Source organism: Ascaphus truei, chromosome 10, assembly GCF_040206685.1.
Source record: "Ascaphus truei isolate aAscTru1 chromosome 10, aAscTru1.hap1, whole genome shotgun sequence".
Taxonomy (NCBI): Eukaryota; Metazoa; Chordata; class Amphibia; order Anura; family Ascaphidae; genus Ascaphus; species Ascaphus truei.
Window position 1 is genome coordinate 64,554,848 of NC_134492.1, and position 14,072 is coordinate 64,568,919.

The 14,072-nt window shown below is 53.9% G+C and overlaps 1 protein-coding gene across 4 annotated transcripts in view; it reads right to left on the reverse strand.

Moving 5' to 3' along the window:
• Positions 1–14,072, reverse strand: part of AGL (amylo-alpha-1,6-glucosidase and 4-alpha-glucanotransferase) — a 340,722-nt gene that overhangs the window by 285,589 nt on the left and 41,061 nt on the right. For all 4 annotated transcript variants that reach the window (XM_075617125.1, XM_075617126.1, XM_075617123.1 and 1 more), the window contains exon 5: positions 5,084–5,287. In XM_075617125.1, the coding sequence (XP_075473240.1) occupies positions 5,084–5,287 (204 nt within the window). The remainder of the gene's footprint in view (positions 1–5,083; positions 5,288–14,072) is intronic.

Consider the following 14,072-nt stretch of genomic DNA (forward strand, 5'->3'; position numbering starts at 1 on the left):
CACCCCGTCCCGCCTCTCCTGTGCGGTTATACACCCCGTCCCGCCTCTCCTGTGCGGTTATACACCCCGTTCCGCCTCTCCTGTGCGGTTATACACCCCGTCCCGCCTCTCCTGTGCGGTTATACACCCCGTCCCCCCTCTCCTGTGCGGTTATACACCCCGTCCCGCCTCTCCTGGGCGGTTATACACCCCGTCCCGCCTCTCCTGTGCGGTTATACACCCCGTCCCGCCTCTCCTGGGGGTTATACACCCCGTCCCGCCTCTCCTGTGCAGTTATACACCCCGTCCCGCCTCTCCTGGGCGGTTATACACCCCGTCCCGTCTCTCCTGTGCGGTTATACACCCCGTCTCGCATCTCCTGGGCGGTTATACACCCCGTCCCGCCTCTCCTGTGCAGTTATACACCCCGACTCGCCTCTCCTGGGCGGTTATACACCCCGCCCCCCCTCTCCTGTGCGGTTATACACCCCGCCCCCCCTCTCCTGTGCGGTTATACACCCCGCCCCCCCTCCCCTGTGCGGTTATACACCCCATCCCGCCTCTCCTGTGCGGTTATACACCCCGTCCCGTCTCTCCTGTGCGGTTATACACCCCGTCCCGCCTCTCCTGTGCGGTTATACACCCCGTCCCGCCTCTCCTGTGCAGTTATACACCCCGTCCCGCCTCTCCTGTGCGGTTATACACCCCGTCCCGCCTCTTCTGTGCGGTTATACACCCCGTCCCGCCTCTCCTGTGTGGTTATACACCCTGTCCCGCCTCTCCTGTGAGGCTATACACCCCGTCCCGCCTCTCCTGGGCGGTTATACACCCCGTCCCGCCTATCCTGGGGGGTTATACACCCCGTCCCGCCTATCCCGGGGGGTTATACACCCCGTCCCGCCTCTCCTGGGCGGTTATACACCCCGTCCCGCCTATCCTGGGGGGTTATACACCCCGTCCCGCCTCTCCTGGGCGGTTATACACCCCGTCCCGCCTCCTGTGTCACCTGTGCGGTTATACACCCCGTCCCGCCTCCCCTGTGCGGTTATACACCCCGTCCCGCCTCTCCTGTGCGGTTATACACCCCGCCCCCCTCCCCTGTGCGGTTATACACCCCGTCCCGCCTCTCCTGTGCGGTTATACACCCCGTCTCGCCTCTCCTGGGCGGTTATACACCCCGTCCCGCCTCTCCTGTGCGGTTATACACCCCGTCCCGCCTCCCCTGTGCGGTTATACACCACGCCCCCCCTCCCGTGTGGTTATACACCCTGTCCCGCCTCCTGTGTCACCTGGGTGGTTATACACCCCGTCCCGCCTCTCCTGTGTGGTTATACACCCCGTTCCGCCTCTCCTGTGAAATTATACACCCCGTCCTGCCTCTCCTGTGTGGTTATACACCCCGTTCCGCCTCTCCTGTGAAATTATACACCCCGTCCTGCCTCTCCTGTGCGGTTATACACCCCGTCCCGCCTCTCCTGTGCGGTTATACACCCCGTCCCGCCTCTCCTGTGCGGTTACACACCCCGTCCCGTCTCTCCTGGGGGGTTATACACCCCGTCCCCTCTCCTGGGGGGTTAAACACCCCGTCCCGCCTCTTCTGTGCGGTTATACACCCCGTCCCGCCTCTTCTGTGCGGTTATACACCCCGTCCCTCCTCTCCTGTGCGGTTATACACCCTGTCCCGCCTCTCATGGGGGTTATACACCCCGTCCCGCCTCTTCTGTGCGGTTATACACCCTGTCCCGCCTCTCATGGGGGGTTATACACCCCGTCCCTCCTCTCCTGTGCGGTTATACACCCTGTCCCGCCTCTCATGGGGGTTATACACCCCGTCCCGCCTCTCCTGTGCGGTTATACACCCCGTCCCGCCTCTCCTGTGCGGTTATACACCCCGCCCCGCCTCTCCTGGGGGGTTATACACCCCGTCCCGCCTCTCCTGTGCGGTTATACACCCCGTCCCGCCTCTCCTGTGCGGTTATACACCCCGCCCCGCCTCTCCTGGGGGGTTATACACCCCGTCCCGCCTCTCCTGTGCGGTTATACACCCCGTCCCGCCTCTCCTGTGCGGTTATACACCCTGTCTCGCCTCTCCTGGGGGGTTATACACCCCGTCCCGCCTCTCCTGTGCGGTTATACACCCCGTCCCGCCTCTCCTGTGCGGTTATACACCCCGCCCCGCCTCTCCTGTGCGGTTATACACCCTGTCTCGCCTGTCCTGTGCGGTTATACACCGCATCCCGCCTCTCCTGTGCGGTTATACACCCCGTCCCGCCTCTCCTGTGCGGTTATACACCCCGTCCCGCCTCTCCTGTGCGGTTATACACCCCGTCCCGCCTCTCCTGTGCGGTTATACACCCCGTCCCGTCTCTCCTGTGCGGTTATACACCCCGTCCCGCCTCTCCTGTGCGGTTATACACCCCGTCCCGCCTCTCCTGTGCGGTTATACACCCCGTCCCGCCTCTCCTGTGCGGTTATACACCCTGTCCCGCCTCTCCTGTGCGGTTATACACCCCGTCCCGCCTCTCCTGGGCGGTTATACACCCCGTCCCGCCTCTCCTGTGCGGTTATACACCCCGTCCCGCCTCTTCTGTGCGGTTATACACCCCGTCCCGCCTCTCCTGTGCGGTTATACACCCCGTCCCCCCTCTCCTGGGCGGTTATACACCCCGTCCCGCCTCTCCTGTGCGGTTATACACCCCGTCCCGCCTCTTCTGTGCGGTTATACACCCCGTCCCGCCTCTCCTGTGCGGTTAAACACCCCGTCCCGCCTCTCCTGTGCGGTTATACACCCCGTCCCCCCTCTCCTGTGCGGTTATACACCCCGTCCCGCCTCTCCTGTGCGGTTATACACCCCGTCCCGCCTCTCCTGGGGGGTTATACACCCCGTCCCGCCTCTCAAGGGGGGTTATACACCCCGTCCCGCCTCTCCTGGGGGGTTATACACCCCGTCCGCCTCTTCTGTGCGGTTATACACCCCGTCCCGCCTCTCCTGTGGGGTTATACACCCCGTCCCGCCTCTTCTGTGCGGTTATATACCCCGTCCCGCTTCTTCTGTGCGGTTATATACCCCGTCCCGCCTCTCCTGGGCGGTTATACACCCCGTCCCGCCTCCCCTGGGGGGTTATATACCCCGTCCCGCCTCTCCTGTGCGGTTATACACCCCGTCCCGCCTCTCCTGTGCGGTTATACACCCCGTCCCGCCTCCCCTGGGGGGTTATATACCCCGTCCCGCCTCTCCTGTGCGGTTATACACCCCGTCCCGCCTCTCCTGTGCGGTTACACACCCCGTCCCGCCTCTCCTGTGCGGTTATACACCCCGTCCCCCCTCTCCTGTGCGGTTATACACCCCGTCCCGCCTCTCCTGTGCGGTTATACACCCCGTCCCGTCTCTCCTGTGCGGTTATACACCCCGTCCCGTCTCTCCTGGGGGGTTATACACCCCGTCCCCCCTCTCCTGTGCGGTTATACACCCCGTCCCGCCTCTCCTGGGGGGTTATACACCCCGTCCCGCCTCTCCTGGGGGGTTATACACCCCGTCCCGCCTCTCCTGGGGGGTTATACACCCCGTCCCGCCTCTCCTGTGCGGTTATACACCCCGTCCCGCCTCTCCTGTGCGGTTATACACCCCGTCCCGCCTCTCCTGTGCGGTTACACACCCCGTCCCGCCTCTCCTGTGCGGTTATACACCCAGTCCCGCCTCTCCTGTGCGGTTATACACCCCGTCCCGCCTCTCCTGTGCGGTTATACACCCCGTCCCGTCTCTCCTGTGCGGTTATACACCCCGTCCCGTCTCTCCTGGGGGGTTATACACCCCGTCCCGCCTCTCCTGGGGGGTTATACACCCCGTCCCGCCTCTCCTGGGGGGTTATACACCCCGTCCCGCCTCTCCTGTGCGGTTATACACCCCGTCCCGCCTCTCCTGTGCGGTTATACACCCCGTCCCGCCTCTCCTGGGGGGTTATACACCCCGTCCCGCCTCTCCTGTGCAGTTATACACCCCGTCCCGCCTCTCCTGTGCGGTTATACACCCCGTCCCGCCTCCCCTGTGCGGTTATACACCCCGTCCCGCCTCCCCTGGGCGGTTATACACCCCGTCCCGCCTCTCCTGTGCGGTTATACACCCCGTCCCGCCTCTCCTGTGCGGTTATACACCCCGTCCCGCCTCTCCTGGGGGGTTATACACCCCGTCCCGCCTCTCCTGTGCGGTTATACACCCCGTCCCCCCTCTCCTGTGCGGTTATACACCCCGTCCCGCCTCTCCTGTGCGGTTATACACCCCGTCCCGCCTCTCCTGGGGGGTTATACACCCCGTCCCGCCTCTCCTGTGCGGTTATACACCCCGTCCCCCCTCTCCTGTGCGGTTATACACCCCGTCCCCCCTCTCCTGTGCGGTTATACACCCCGTCCCGCCTCTCCTGGGGGGTTATACACCCCGTCCCGCCTCTCCTGTGCGGTTATACACCCCGTCCCCCCTCTCCTGTTCGGTTATACACCCCGTCCCGCCTCTTCTGTGCGGTTATACACCCCGTCCCGCCTCTCCTGGGGGGTTATACACCCCGTCCCGCCTCTTCTGTGCGGTTATACACCCCGTCCCCCCTCTCCTGTGCGGTTATACACCCCGTCCCGCCTCTCCTGGGGGGTTATACACCCCGTCCCGCCTCTCCTGTGCGGTTATACACCCCGTCCCCCCTCTCCTGTGCGGTTATACACCCCGTCCCGCCTCTCCTGGGGGGTTATACACCCCGTCCCGCCTCTTCTGTGCGGTTACACACCCCGTCCCGCCTCTCCTGTGCGGTTATACACCCCGTCCCGCCTCTCTTGTGGTTATACCCCCCCGTCCCGCCTCTCCTGTGCGGTTATACACCCCGTCCCCCCTCTCCTGTGCGGTTATACACCCCGTCCCGCCTCTCCTGGGGGGTTATACCCCCCGTCCCGCCTTTCCTGTGCGGTTATACACCCCGTCCCGCCTCTCCTGGGGGGTTATACCCCCCGTCCCGCCTCTCCTGTGGTTATACACCCCGTCCCACCTCTCCTGTGCGGTTATACACCCCGCCCCGCCTCTCCTGGGTGGTTATACACCCCGTCCCGCCTCTCATGGTCTCACCTGTGTGGTTATACACCACGTCCGTGATGCACAGCATGCCCCACTCTCTCTTCATTTTATCCACCAGTTTCCCTACATCGCCCCAGTCGTACACCTTGCCCGGCCGGGAGAATTCGGGGTTCAGCTGCAGCTGGTCGGCCAGAGAGTAACATGAGCGAGACTTCCCCAGCGCCTGGAGCGGGGTCAAGTGCACCATATTGTACCCTAAAAATGTACAGAAACACACGCATGTTAGACCCAGGGGCATGGCAAGGTGGAGCCGCGGGGACACTGAGCAAGATATCCAATGGGGTTATTATCACATGAAAGCACTCAGGCATGCAACCTGTTTTAGGTATGCATGTACTATATGTATTTATGTACTATACATATGTATGTACTATATGTATTGTGACTGTATTACCTCTCTGGGCGTGTATGTGTATACCAGTATTACCTCTCTGGGCGTGTATGTGTATACCAGTATTACCTCTCTGGGCGTGTATGTGTATACTGGTATTACCTCTCTGGACGTGTATGTATATACTGGTATTACCTCTCTGGGCGTGTATGTGTATACCGGTATTACCTCTCTGGGCGTGTATGTGTATACCAGTATTACCTCTCTGGGCGTGTATGTGTATACTGGTATTACCTCTCTGGGCGTGTATGTATATACTGGTATTACCTCTCTGGGCGTGTATGTGTATACCGGTATTACCTCTCTGGACGTGTATGTATATACTGGTATTACCTCTCTGGGCGTGTATGTGTATACCGGTATTACCTCTCTGGGCGTGTATGTGTATACCGGTATTACCTCTCTGGGCTTGTATGTGTATACCGGTATTACCTCTCTGGGCTTGTATATGTATACCGGTATTACCTCTCTGGGCGTTGAGTATACCGATTGTGACGTAGGGGGAATTATGGCTGCTGTTAATAAAGGTTAAATCTGCCATTACCCCTACGTGTCAGTAATACATTGGTATTGTATTATATGTTATGTATATATGTATGTCTTTGCTTGGTTCCAGCACCTCAGGAATCAGGGGTTAATATGTTTGCAGTAGAATTGTTACAAATGTTATGTTGCAGTTCTACCCACCAATCAGGGCCGGGCATGTAGGCAGAACCTTCCTACCCACCAATCAGGGCCGGGCATGTAGGCAGTTCCTTCCTACCCACCAATCAGGGCCGGGCATGTAGGCAGCTCCTGTCCCTGAGAGTTGCAATATTATGGTTTAAGTGTATAAAAAGGTGGGGAGGGAGACCCCTAGCAGACAGGGAGGGAGACCCCTAGCAGACAGGGAGGGAGACCCCTAGCAGACAGGGGGGGAGACCCCTAGCAGACAGGGAGGGAGACCCCTAGCAGACAGGGAGGGAGACCCCTAGCAGGCAGGGAGGGAGACCCCTAGCAGACAGGGAGGGAGACCCCTAGCAGACAGGGGGGGAGACCCCTAGCAGACAGGGGGGAGACCCCTAGCAGACAGGGTGGGAGACCCCTAGCAGACAGAGCCTGCAGAGTTACAGAGGTGTTGCTGTGACAGAGAGAAACTGCAGTGTCCAATCCAGTGCTGGTCTCAGGCCTGAAAACCAGTCCTGTAGGCAAAGAGAGAACTGGGGAAATCTCTGCAAATAGGTCCCTGCGACTAGTTAGGCCGGGTATCCCCCAGTTGGGTATGTGTGATGTTTGTGTCTTTTGTATAGTTGTGGACATGTTTTTCCAATAAATTAATTTTATAAACTCTTGTGTTCTGTCTGGCGATATTGATCCCTGGTATTAGTCCTGGTCTCCTGTGACAGGCTATTCTTTAGGGAATGTCTGTCCTGAGTGAGGTCTCCATTTTGAAGACCACAGAACTCAAAGTTACAACTGTACAATACTCAGACACACACCCGTACCAGTCCCTGTAGTTTAGCCAACGTACAGACAAGACAACAAGGAAGCCAGTCAAGTATCGGTCCTGGACCAAGGACCGGATCATTCTCCAGTGTGAGGAGTGCGGAATACCTACCGGAAACCGCAACAAGACGCAGCTGATTGCCAACTTGCTAGTGTATGAGGAGCAGCACTCGGGGGTTAGAGCTCAAGCACCGGCCAGCCCTGAGGCAGTTCCGGGACCCGCCGGACTTCAAGAATCACCAGCCAACTCCGGTGAAGAGTCAGAGGAGGATTCGACGGAGCCGCCTGCAGTGGAGGTGGGCAGGCCAGCATACATCCGGCGTGCGCTGGATGACCTAGGCAGCGAGGCCAACGCTGCTGAGCGAGTCGCCCTGCTCCAGCTCCTGACAGATCACGCACCAACCCAATCATCAGTAGGAAGTCGGAGGTCCCGTGGCAGTCGGGCACCACAAATCAAGTATAGCAGCTTTGCTGTGTTTTGCGAGGACACGGATGACATTGATGGATATCTGCGGTCCTTTGAGAACTATTGTGACATGCACCACCTACCTGAGGAGGACTGGGTCAAATAACTGGCCCATCAGCTGCGCAGCAAAGCAGCGGTGGCCCACCGTGAGATGGACCGGGAGGATGCAAGGGACTACCCAGTTGTGAAGGAGGTTCTCCTGGCGTGGTATGCTATTATCCCAGAGACCTATCGGACCCAGTTCAGCGTCCTGAACAAGGGGTCCCAAGACACGCACCTCCAGTTCATGTCCCGGCTAGTGCTCCATCCTAAAAGATGGATTGCCGGGTGTGAGGTAACAATCTTTAAGGCACTCCATGACCTGATGGTCAAAGAACAGTTCATGCTAAAATGCTTGCCTGAGATACGAGTGGGTCACCGACCGCAAACCGGCCAGTGCGAGGCAAGCTGCGGCCCTAGCCGATGACTTCGTAGCCGGACGTCCTCATCTCCGGAGGCGGTTCACGTGCCCCTTAAACCAACAGCCTGATGCCGCCCGAACCAGCATAAGCTCCTGGCGGACCTACCCCTTTGTTCCAGTTGAACCAGCTTCGCAGGTTGCCATGGTCGGTCTTGGTCCCACGGATGTCCGTATCAAGCACCTTCGACCGGTGACCATTGGGGACTGGATGACCACCGGTATGCTGGATTCCGGTGCTGCTGTTACTCTGGTTCGGCCGGATATGGTTGGGCCAGAGCATCTTCTACTAGGGGAGGGGATGAGGGTGACTCTGGCGGATAGGGGCAGCAAATACCTCCAAGTGGCCCGTGTGTTCTTGGACTGGGATGCGGGCCAAGGCATCCGCGATGTCGGCAGTCTGCCCGGCTTAGATGCTCCTGTACTGTTGGGAAATAACTTGGGTCGACTCCGATGCAGCTACGAGGAGGACGATGTCGTAGCTGTAGCTGCAGTGACTCAGAGCCAGGTTCGCCGTGGTCCCATCCCGGACTCAGCTGCGGTTCAGGGTCCCAATCCTGAAACCATCACTTCCCAGGCCTTGCAACCCCCAGTCGTGGATGTTACATAGTTACATTGTAGATTAGGTTGAAAAAAGACGTATGTCCATCAAGTTCAACCTATGCTAAATTTAGGCAACAGATACTTTATCCTATATCTATACTTACTTATTGATCCAGAGGAAGGAAAACAAAAAACCCCATTAAGGGGAAAAATTAATTCCTTCCTCACTCCAAGAATTGGCAATCGGATTAATCCCTGGATCAACATCCTTCCCATGTATACTTATTTGGTATATCCCTGTATACCTTTCCCATCTAAAAAGATGTCCAACCTTTTTTTGAACAAATCTATTGTATCTGCCATCACAGTCTCCATGGGTAATGAATTCCACATTTTAACTGCCCTTACGGTAAAGAACCCTTTCCTTTGTTGCTGGTGAAATTTCCTTTCCTCCAACCTTAAGGGATGGCCCCAAGTCCTTTGTACTGCCCGTGGGATGAATAGTTCTTTTGAAAGCTCCTTGTATTGTCCCTGAATATATTTGTATATAGTTATCAGATCCCCTCTTAGACGCCTCTTTTCTAATGTAAATAAATCTAATTTAGCTAGCCTCTCCTCATAAGTTAGAATGTCCATCCCCTTTATTAATTTGGTGGCTCTTCTCTGCACTCTCTCTAGTTCCATAATGTCTTTTCTTAGGATTGGTGCCCAAAATTGTACTCCATATTCAAGGTGTGGTCTTACTAATGCTTTGTAAAGGGGCATAATTATGTTTACTTCCCTTCCATCCATTGCCCGTTTGATGCAAGATAAGATCTTGTTTGCCTTTGCAGCTACTGCATGACATTGGGCACTATTGCTAAGCCTGCTGTCTACAAGCACTCCTAAATCCTTCTCCATCAATGATTCCCCCAATATATCTCCATTTAATTTGTAAGTCGCCTTTTTATTCTTGCATCCCAAATGCATAACCTTACATTTATCTGTATTAAACCTCATTTGCCATTTACCTTCCCACGTTTCCAGTCTCTCCAAGTCCTTCTGAAGAGAAATTACATCCTGCTCTGATTCTATTACCTTACACAATTTAGTATCATCAGCAAAGATGGAGACTTTGCTCTCGATCCCAACCTCAAGGTCATTAATAAACAAGTTAAAAAGCAGGGGTCCCAGTACCGATCCCTGAGGTACTCCACTCACGACTTTAGCCCAACCTGAAAAAGTTCCATTTATGACAACCCTCTGTTGTCTGTCCTGTAACCAGTTTTCAATCCAGGTGCATATATTATTACTGAGTCCAACTTTCTTTATTTTGTACACCAACCTCTTGTGTGAAACCGTATCAAAAGCCTTTGCAAAATCTAAGTAGACCACATCAACTGCATTACCCTGGTCTAAATTCCTACATACCTCCTCAAAGAAACAAATAAGGTTAGTTTGGCAAGATCTATCCTTCATAAATCCATGCTGACCATTACTAATAATTTTGTTTTCCATTAGGTATTCCTGAATATTATCCTGTATTAAACCTTCAAGTAGTTTCCCTACTATTGAAGTCAGGCTTACAGGTCTGTAATTCCCCGGGTGTGATCTAGCTCCCTTTTTAAATATAGGCACCACATCTGCTTTATGCCAATCTTGTGGTACTGAGCCTGAGGAAATGGAGTCCTTGAAAATTAAATATAATGGTTTTGCTATTACTGAGCTTAACTCCTTGAGAACTCTTGGATGTATGCCATCGGGGCCAGGTGCCTTATTTACTTTAATTTTTTCAAGTCGCTTATGAACTTCTTCCTCAGTTAACCAATTGTTCATTAATATGGAGGTTGTGGCTTCCTCCTGTGGCACTACTATTGAACTTGATTCTTCCCTGGTAAACACAGAGGCAAAGAATTTGTTTAATACCTCTGCTTTTTCCTTATCTCCAATAATCTGGCTACCCATCTCACACTGAAAGGGTCCTATATTTTCTTTTCTCTTTTTTTTGTTATTAAGGTACTTAAAGAACTTTTTAGGGTTGACCTTACTTTCTATTGCAATCCTTTTTTCATTATCCATTTTTGCTAATTTAATTGCCCTTTTGCAATTTTTGTTACATTCCTTATAATTCTGATACGATGTCTCTGTCCCTTCTGACTTAAAGAATCTAAACGCCTTCCTCTTCTTGTCCATTTCCTCCCCTACCTGTTTATTTAGCCACATTGGTTTTGACTTATTTCTTTTATACTTATTACCCAAGGGTATACCCTGATAAGTGTGCTTTTCTAACAATGTTTTAAAGACTGTCCACTTATCTTCTACATTTTTCCCTGCAAAAACATCATCCCAGTGAATTACTACTAGATTAGACCTCAGTTTATTAAAATCTGCCTTTCTAAAGTTTAAAGTCTTTGTTGAACCCAAGTAATCTGTTTTTTGATAATTTATTTTAAATGAGACCATGTTATGATCACTGTTACCCAAATGCTCCAGGACTTGAATATTTGTTATTACTTCTACATTGTTTGATATGACCAAATCCAGAACTGCCCCTCTCCTGGTTGGTTCCTCAATAATGTTCCGGAGAAGGTTGACCGGGTAAGTCGAGCGGAGCCTGCCTTGACTGAGACTGATATCCCTGACTGTGTGACTAGCGCCAGTGGGCTGGAGCAGTGCCAGATGTTCCGGGATGCCGTACGGGCGGACCTGAGCTTGGAGGGCATGAGGCAGTGTGCTGCTGAACCGTCCTCCGAGTCCGGATCCAAGCAGATCCTGTGGCGTCATGGACTCTTATACTGGGAAAAAACCCCGGCAGCTCCGGACAGACCATGTCAGTTGGTGTAGGTACCTACTAAGTACCGCACACAGTTGTTGCACTTAGCGCATGCGATCCCGCTGGCCGGGCATCAGGGGGTTACCCGTACGAGAGCCAGGCTGACCCAGAGTTTCTTCTTGGCGGTGGTGTCACGGGAGGCATCGGCGTTCTGCCGCACCTGTGATGCCTGCAAGCGAGTGGGGAGGCAAGGCGATCAGGCGAAGGCCCCCATGAGGCCGCTACCGGTGATAGGGGAACCATTTCAGCGGGTAGTGGTAGACATCATCAGGCCTCTAATGATTCCCAGTAGGTCAGGGACAAGATATATTTTAACAGTCGTAGACTTTGCGACCACGTACCCGGAGGCGGTGGCTCTTTCCTCCATTGACACTCGGAGGGTGGCCGAGGCACTGATAAATATTTTTACTAGGGTTTGTTTCCCTAGTGAGATCCTGACTGAGCAGGGAGCCCAGTTCATGAGTGAGCTGCTCCAAAGGTCTTTTTAGAAAGGAAAGGTATACGGGGATATACCAAATAAGTATACATGGGAAGGATGTTGATCCAGGGATTAATCCGATTGCCAATTCTTGGAGTCAGGAAGGAATTTATTTTTCCCCTTATGAGATATCCTTGGATGATATGACTCTGGGGGTTTTTGTTTGCGTTCCTCTGGATCAATAAGTAAGTATAGATATAGGATAAAGTATCTGTTGTCTAAATTTAGCATAGGTTGAACTTGATGGACGTACGTTTTTTTTCAACCTCATCTACTATCTAACTATCTATCTAACCTCAAGGGGGCTCAGACCAGGCAGAAGCGCTGGTATGATAGAAATGCCCGTAGCAGAGAGTTCATCCCGGGGCAGCAGGTGCTTGTTCTGAAGGCAACTCGCCAGAATAAACTCCTAGCTGCCTGCTCCGGCCCGTATCCGGTAATCCGGTGGGTGAACGAGTCAAATTATGTGGTAGCTCTGGATCAGGAGTTAGGTAGACATCGGAGCTACCACATCAACATGTTAAAAGAATATCATGCGAGTGGACCAGTGGTGATGGCGGTGTGTAGCCCACCATCGGGAGATGCGGCAAGCAGAGCTCTGCCCGATCTCCTTGGGGAGGCTAAGCATGGAGGCTCTGTGGAGGACTTGGGGCTAGGATCCCAGCTCACGGCTTCCCAAAGGAAGCAGGGCCGAGAGTTGTTAGGAAGGTATGGGAGTCTGTTCATGGACAAGCCGGGGCGGACTTACCTCGCTAATCATCCGTTCAACACTGGTGATCAGAGGCCCCTTCGGAAGTCCGCCTACCGAGTGTCTGTGGAGGTAAAGCGGAGCATGGAGAAGGAGATTGAAGAGATGTTAGAGATGGGGGTACTGGCAGATCCCATTGACCCAGGAGGCGCGGGAGAAGTCTGCCTTCATCACCCCAAGTGGCTTGTATGAGTTTTCCGTCATGCCATTTGGGATGAAGAATGCACCGGCTACCTTCCAGCGTCTGGTCAACCGCCTGCTAGACGGAATGCAGGGGTATGCTAGGGCGTACTTAGATGACCTGGCGGTCTTTAGTAGTTCCTGGGCTGACCATCTTACTCATGTAGTGGCAGTACTAGCCTGCATAGCATCCAGGAGGCCGGGCTAACATTAAAGCTGGCTAAGTGCCAGATAGGGATGGCAGAGGTCGTATATCTCGGGCACAGGGTAGGCGGGGGTCATCTCAAACCTGAGCCCGCCAAGGTGGAATCCATTGTGGGGTGGCCGGTTCCCAGAACTAAGAAGCAGGTGCTAGCCTTTTTGGGGACCACTGGGTATTACCGCAAATTTGTACCCCATTACAGTGCTGTGGCCAAACCCTTGACTGATCTGACTAAAAAGAGGCTCCCTCGCACGGTAACCTGGTCACCAGAGTGTGAGGGTGCCTTCTCAGCTCTCAAGGCTGCCCTGGCAAGCCCTCCGATCCTAGCAGCTCCTGAGTATGAGAAGCGGTTCCTGATTCAAACTGATGCCTCTAACTTTAGCATTGGTGCCGTGCTGAGTCAGGTGGGTGCCGATGGGTTTGAACACCCAATCGTGTACCTTAGCCGCAAGTTATTAGATCAGGAGGCTGCTTATGCTACGGTTGAGAGAGTGCCTGGCTATAGTATGGGCCCTCCGGAAGCTTCAACCATATGTGTATGGCTGCCCGTTTACGGTCATTACTGGCCACAATCCCCTGAGCTAGTTACAGCGGATGTCAGGGGATAACACCAAGCTCTTCGGTGGAGTCTGACCCTCCAAGAATATGTGTTAGTACAGAGAACAAAGTCCTTGGCGCACTATCAAGTGCGTGAACCTGATATATTAGTCCTGGTTCTTGAAGGAACAGTTCATAGATTTTCACAGTCTGTCCTCTTGCTTCTCATCCGATAATCAGATATCTGTAATCAGAGAGAACAGGAGACCATTGCGCAGTACCCTATGTATATCGAAACCTCATCCACACGGCTGCTAGGTACTTACATCTAAATAGATGAAGACAGGCTTTGAAAGGTATCTTTAAACCGGAGGTATGCGTCTCTCGCAGGGTTGACTTGGATTCTCCAAATGCAGTGCTCCCGCTCCACAAACAGCCAATAAGCCCAGTGGTATACAAAAGATAAATGCCAATAGTGTAGTACAGTACAATTTAATAAAAACACTAAAAAGATCAACAGTCAATGCACTCACATGCTAGATGATCTTACTACACGAATTACAACGTGCCGTCCGCAAGCATGAGGGGCTGAACCGTGGTGTGTATGGAGGCTGGATCCCACGTGTACCTCTTCCTCGCGGCCGCAATTCAGAGCGCCAGGTCCACCTCAGATGACGTCAC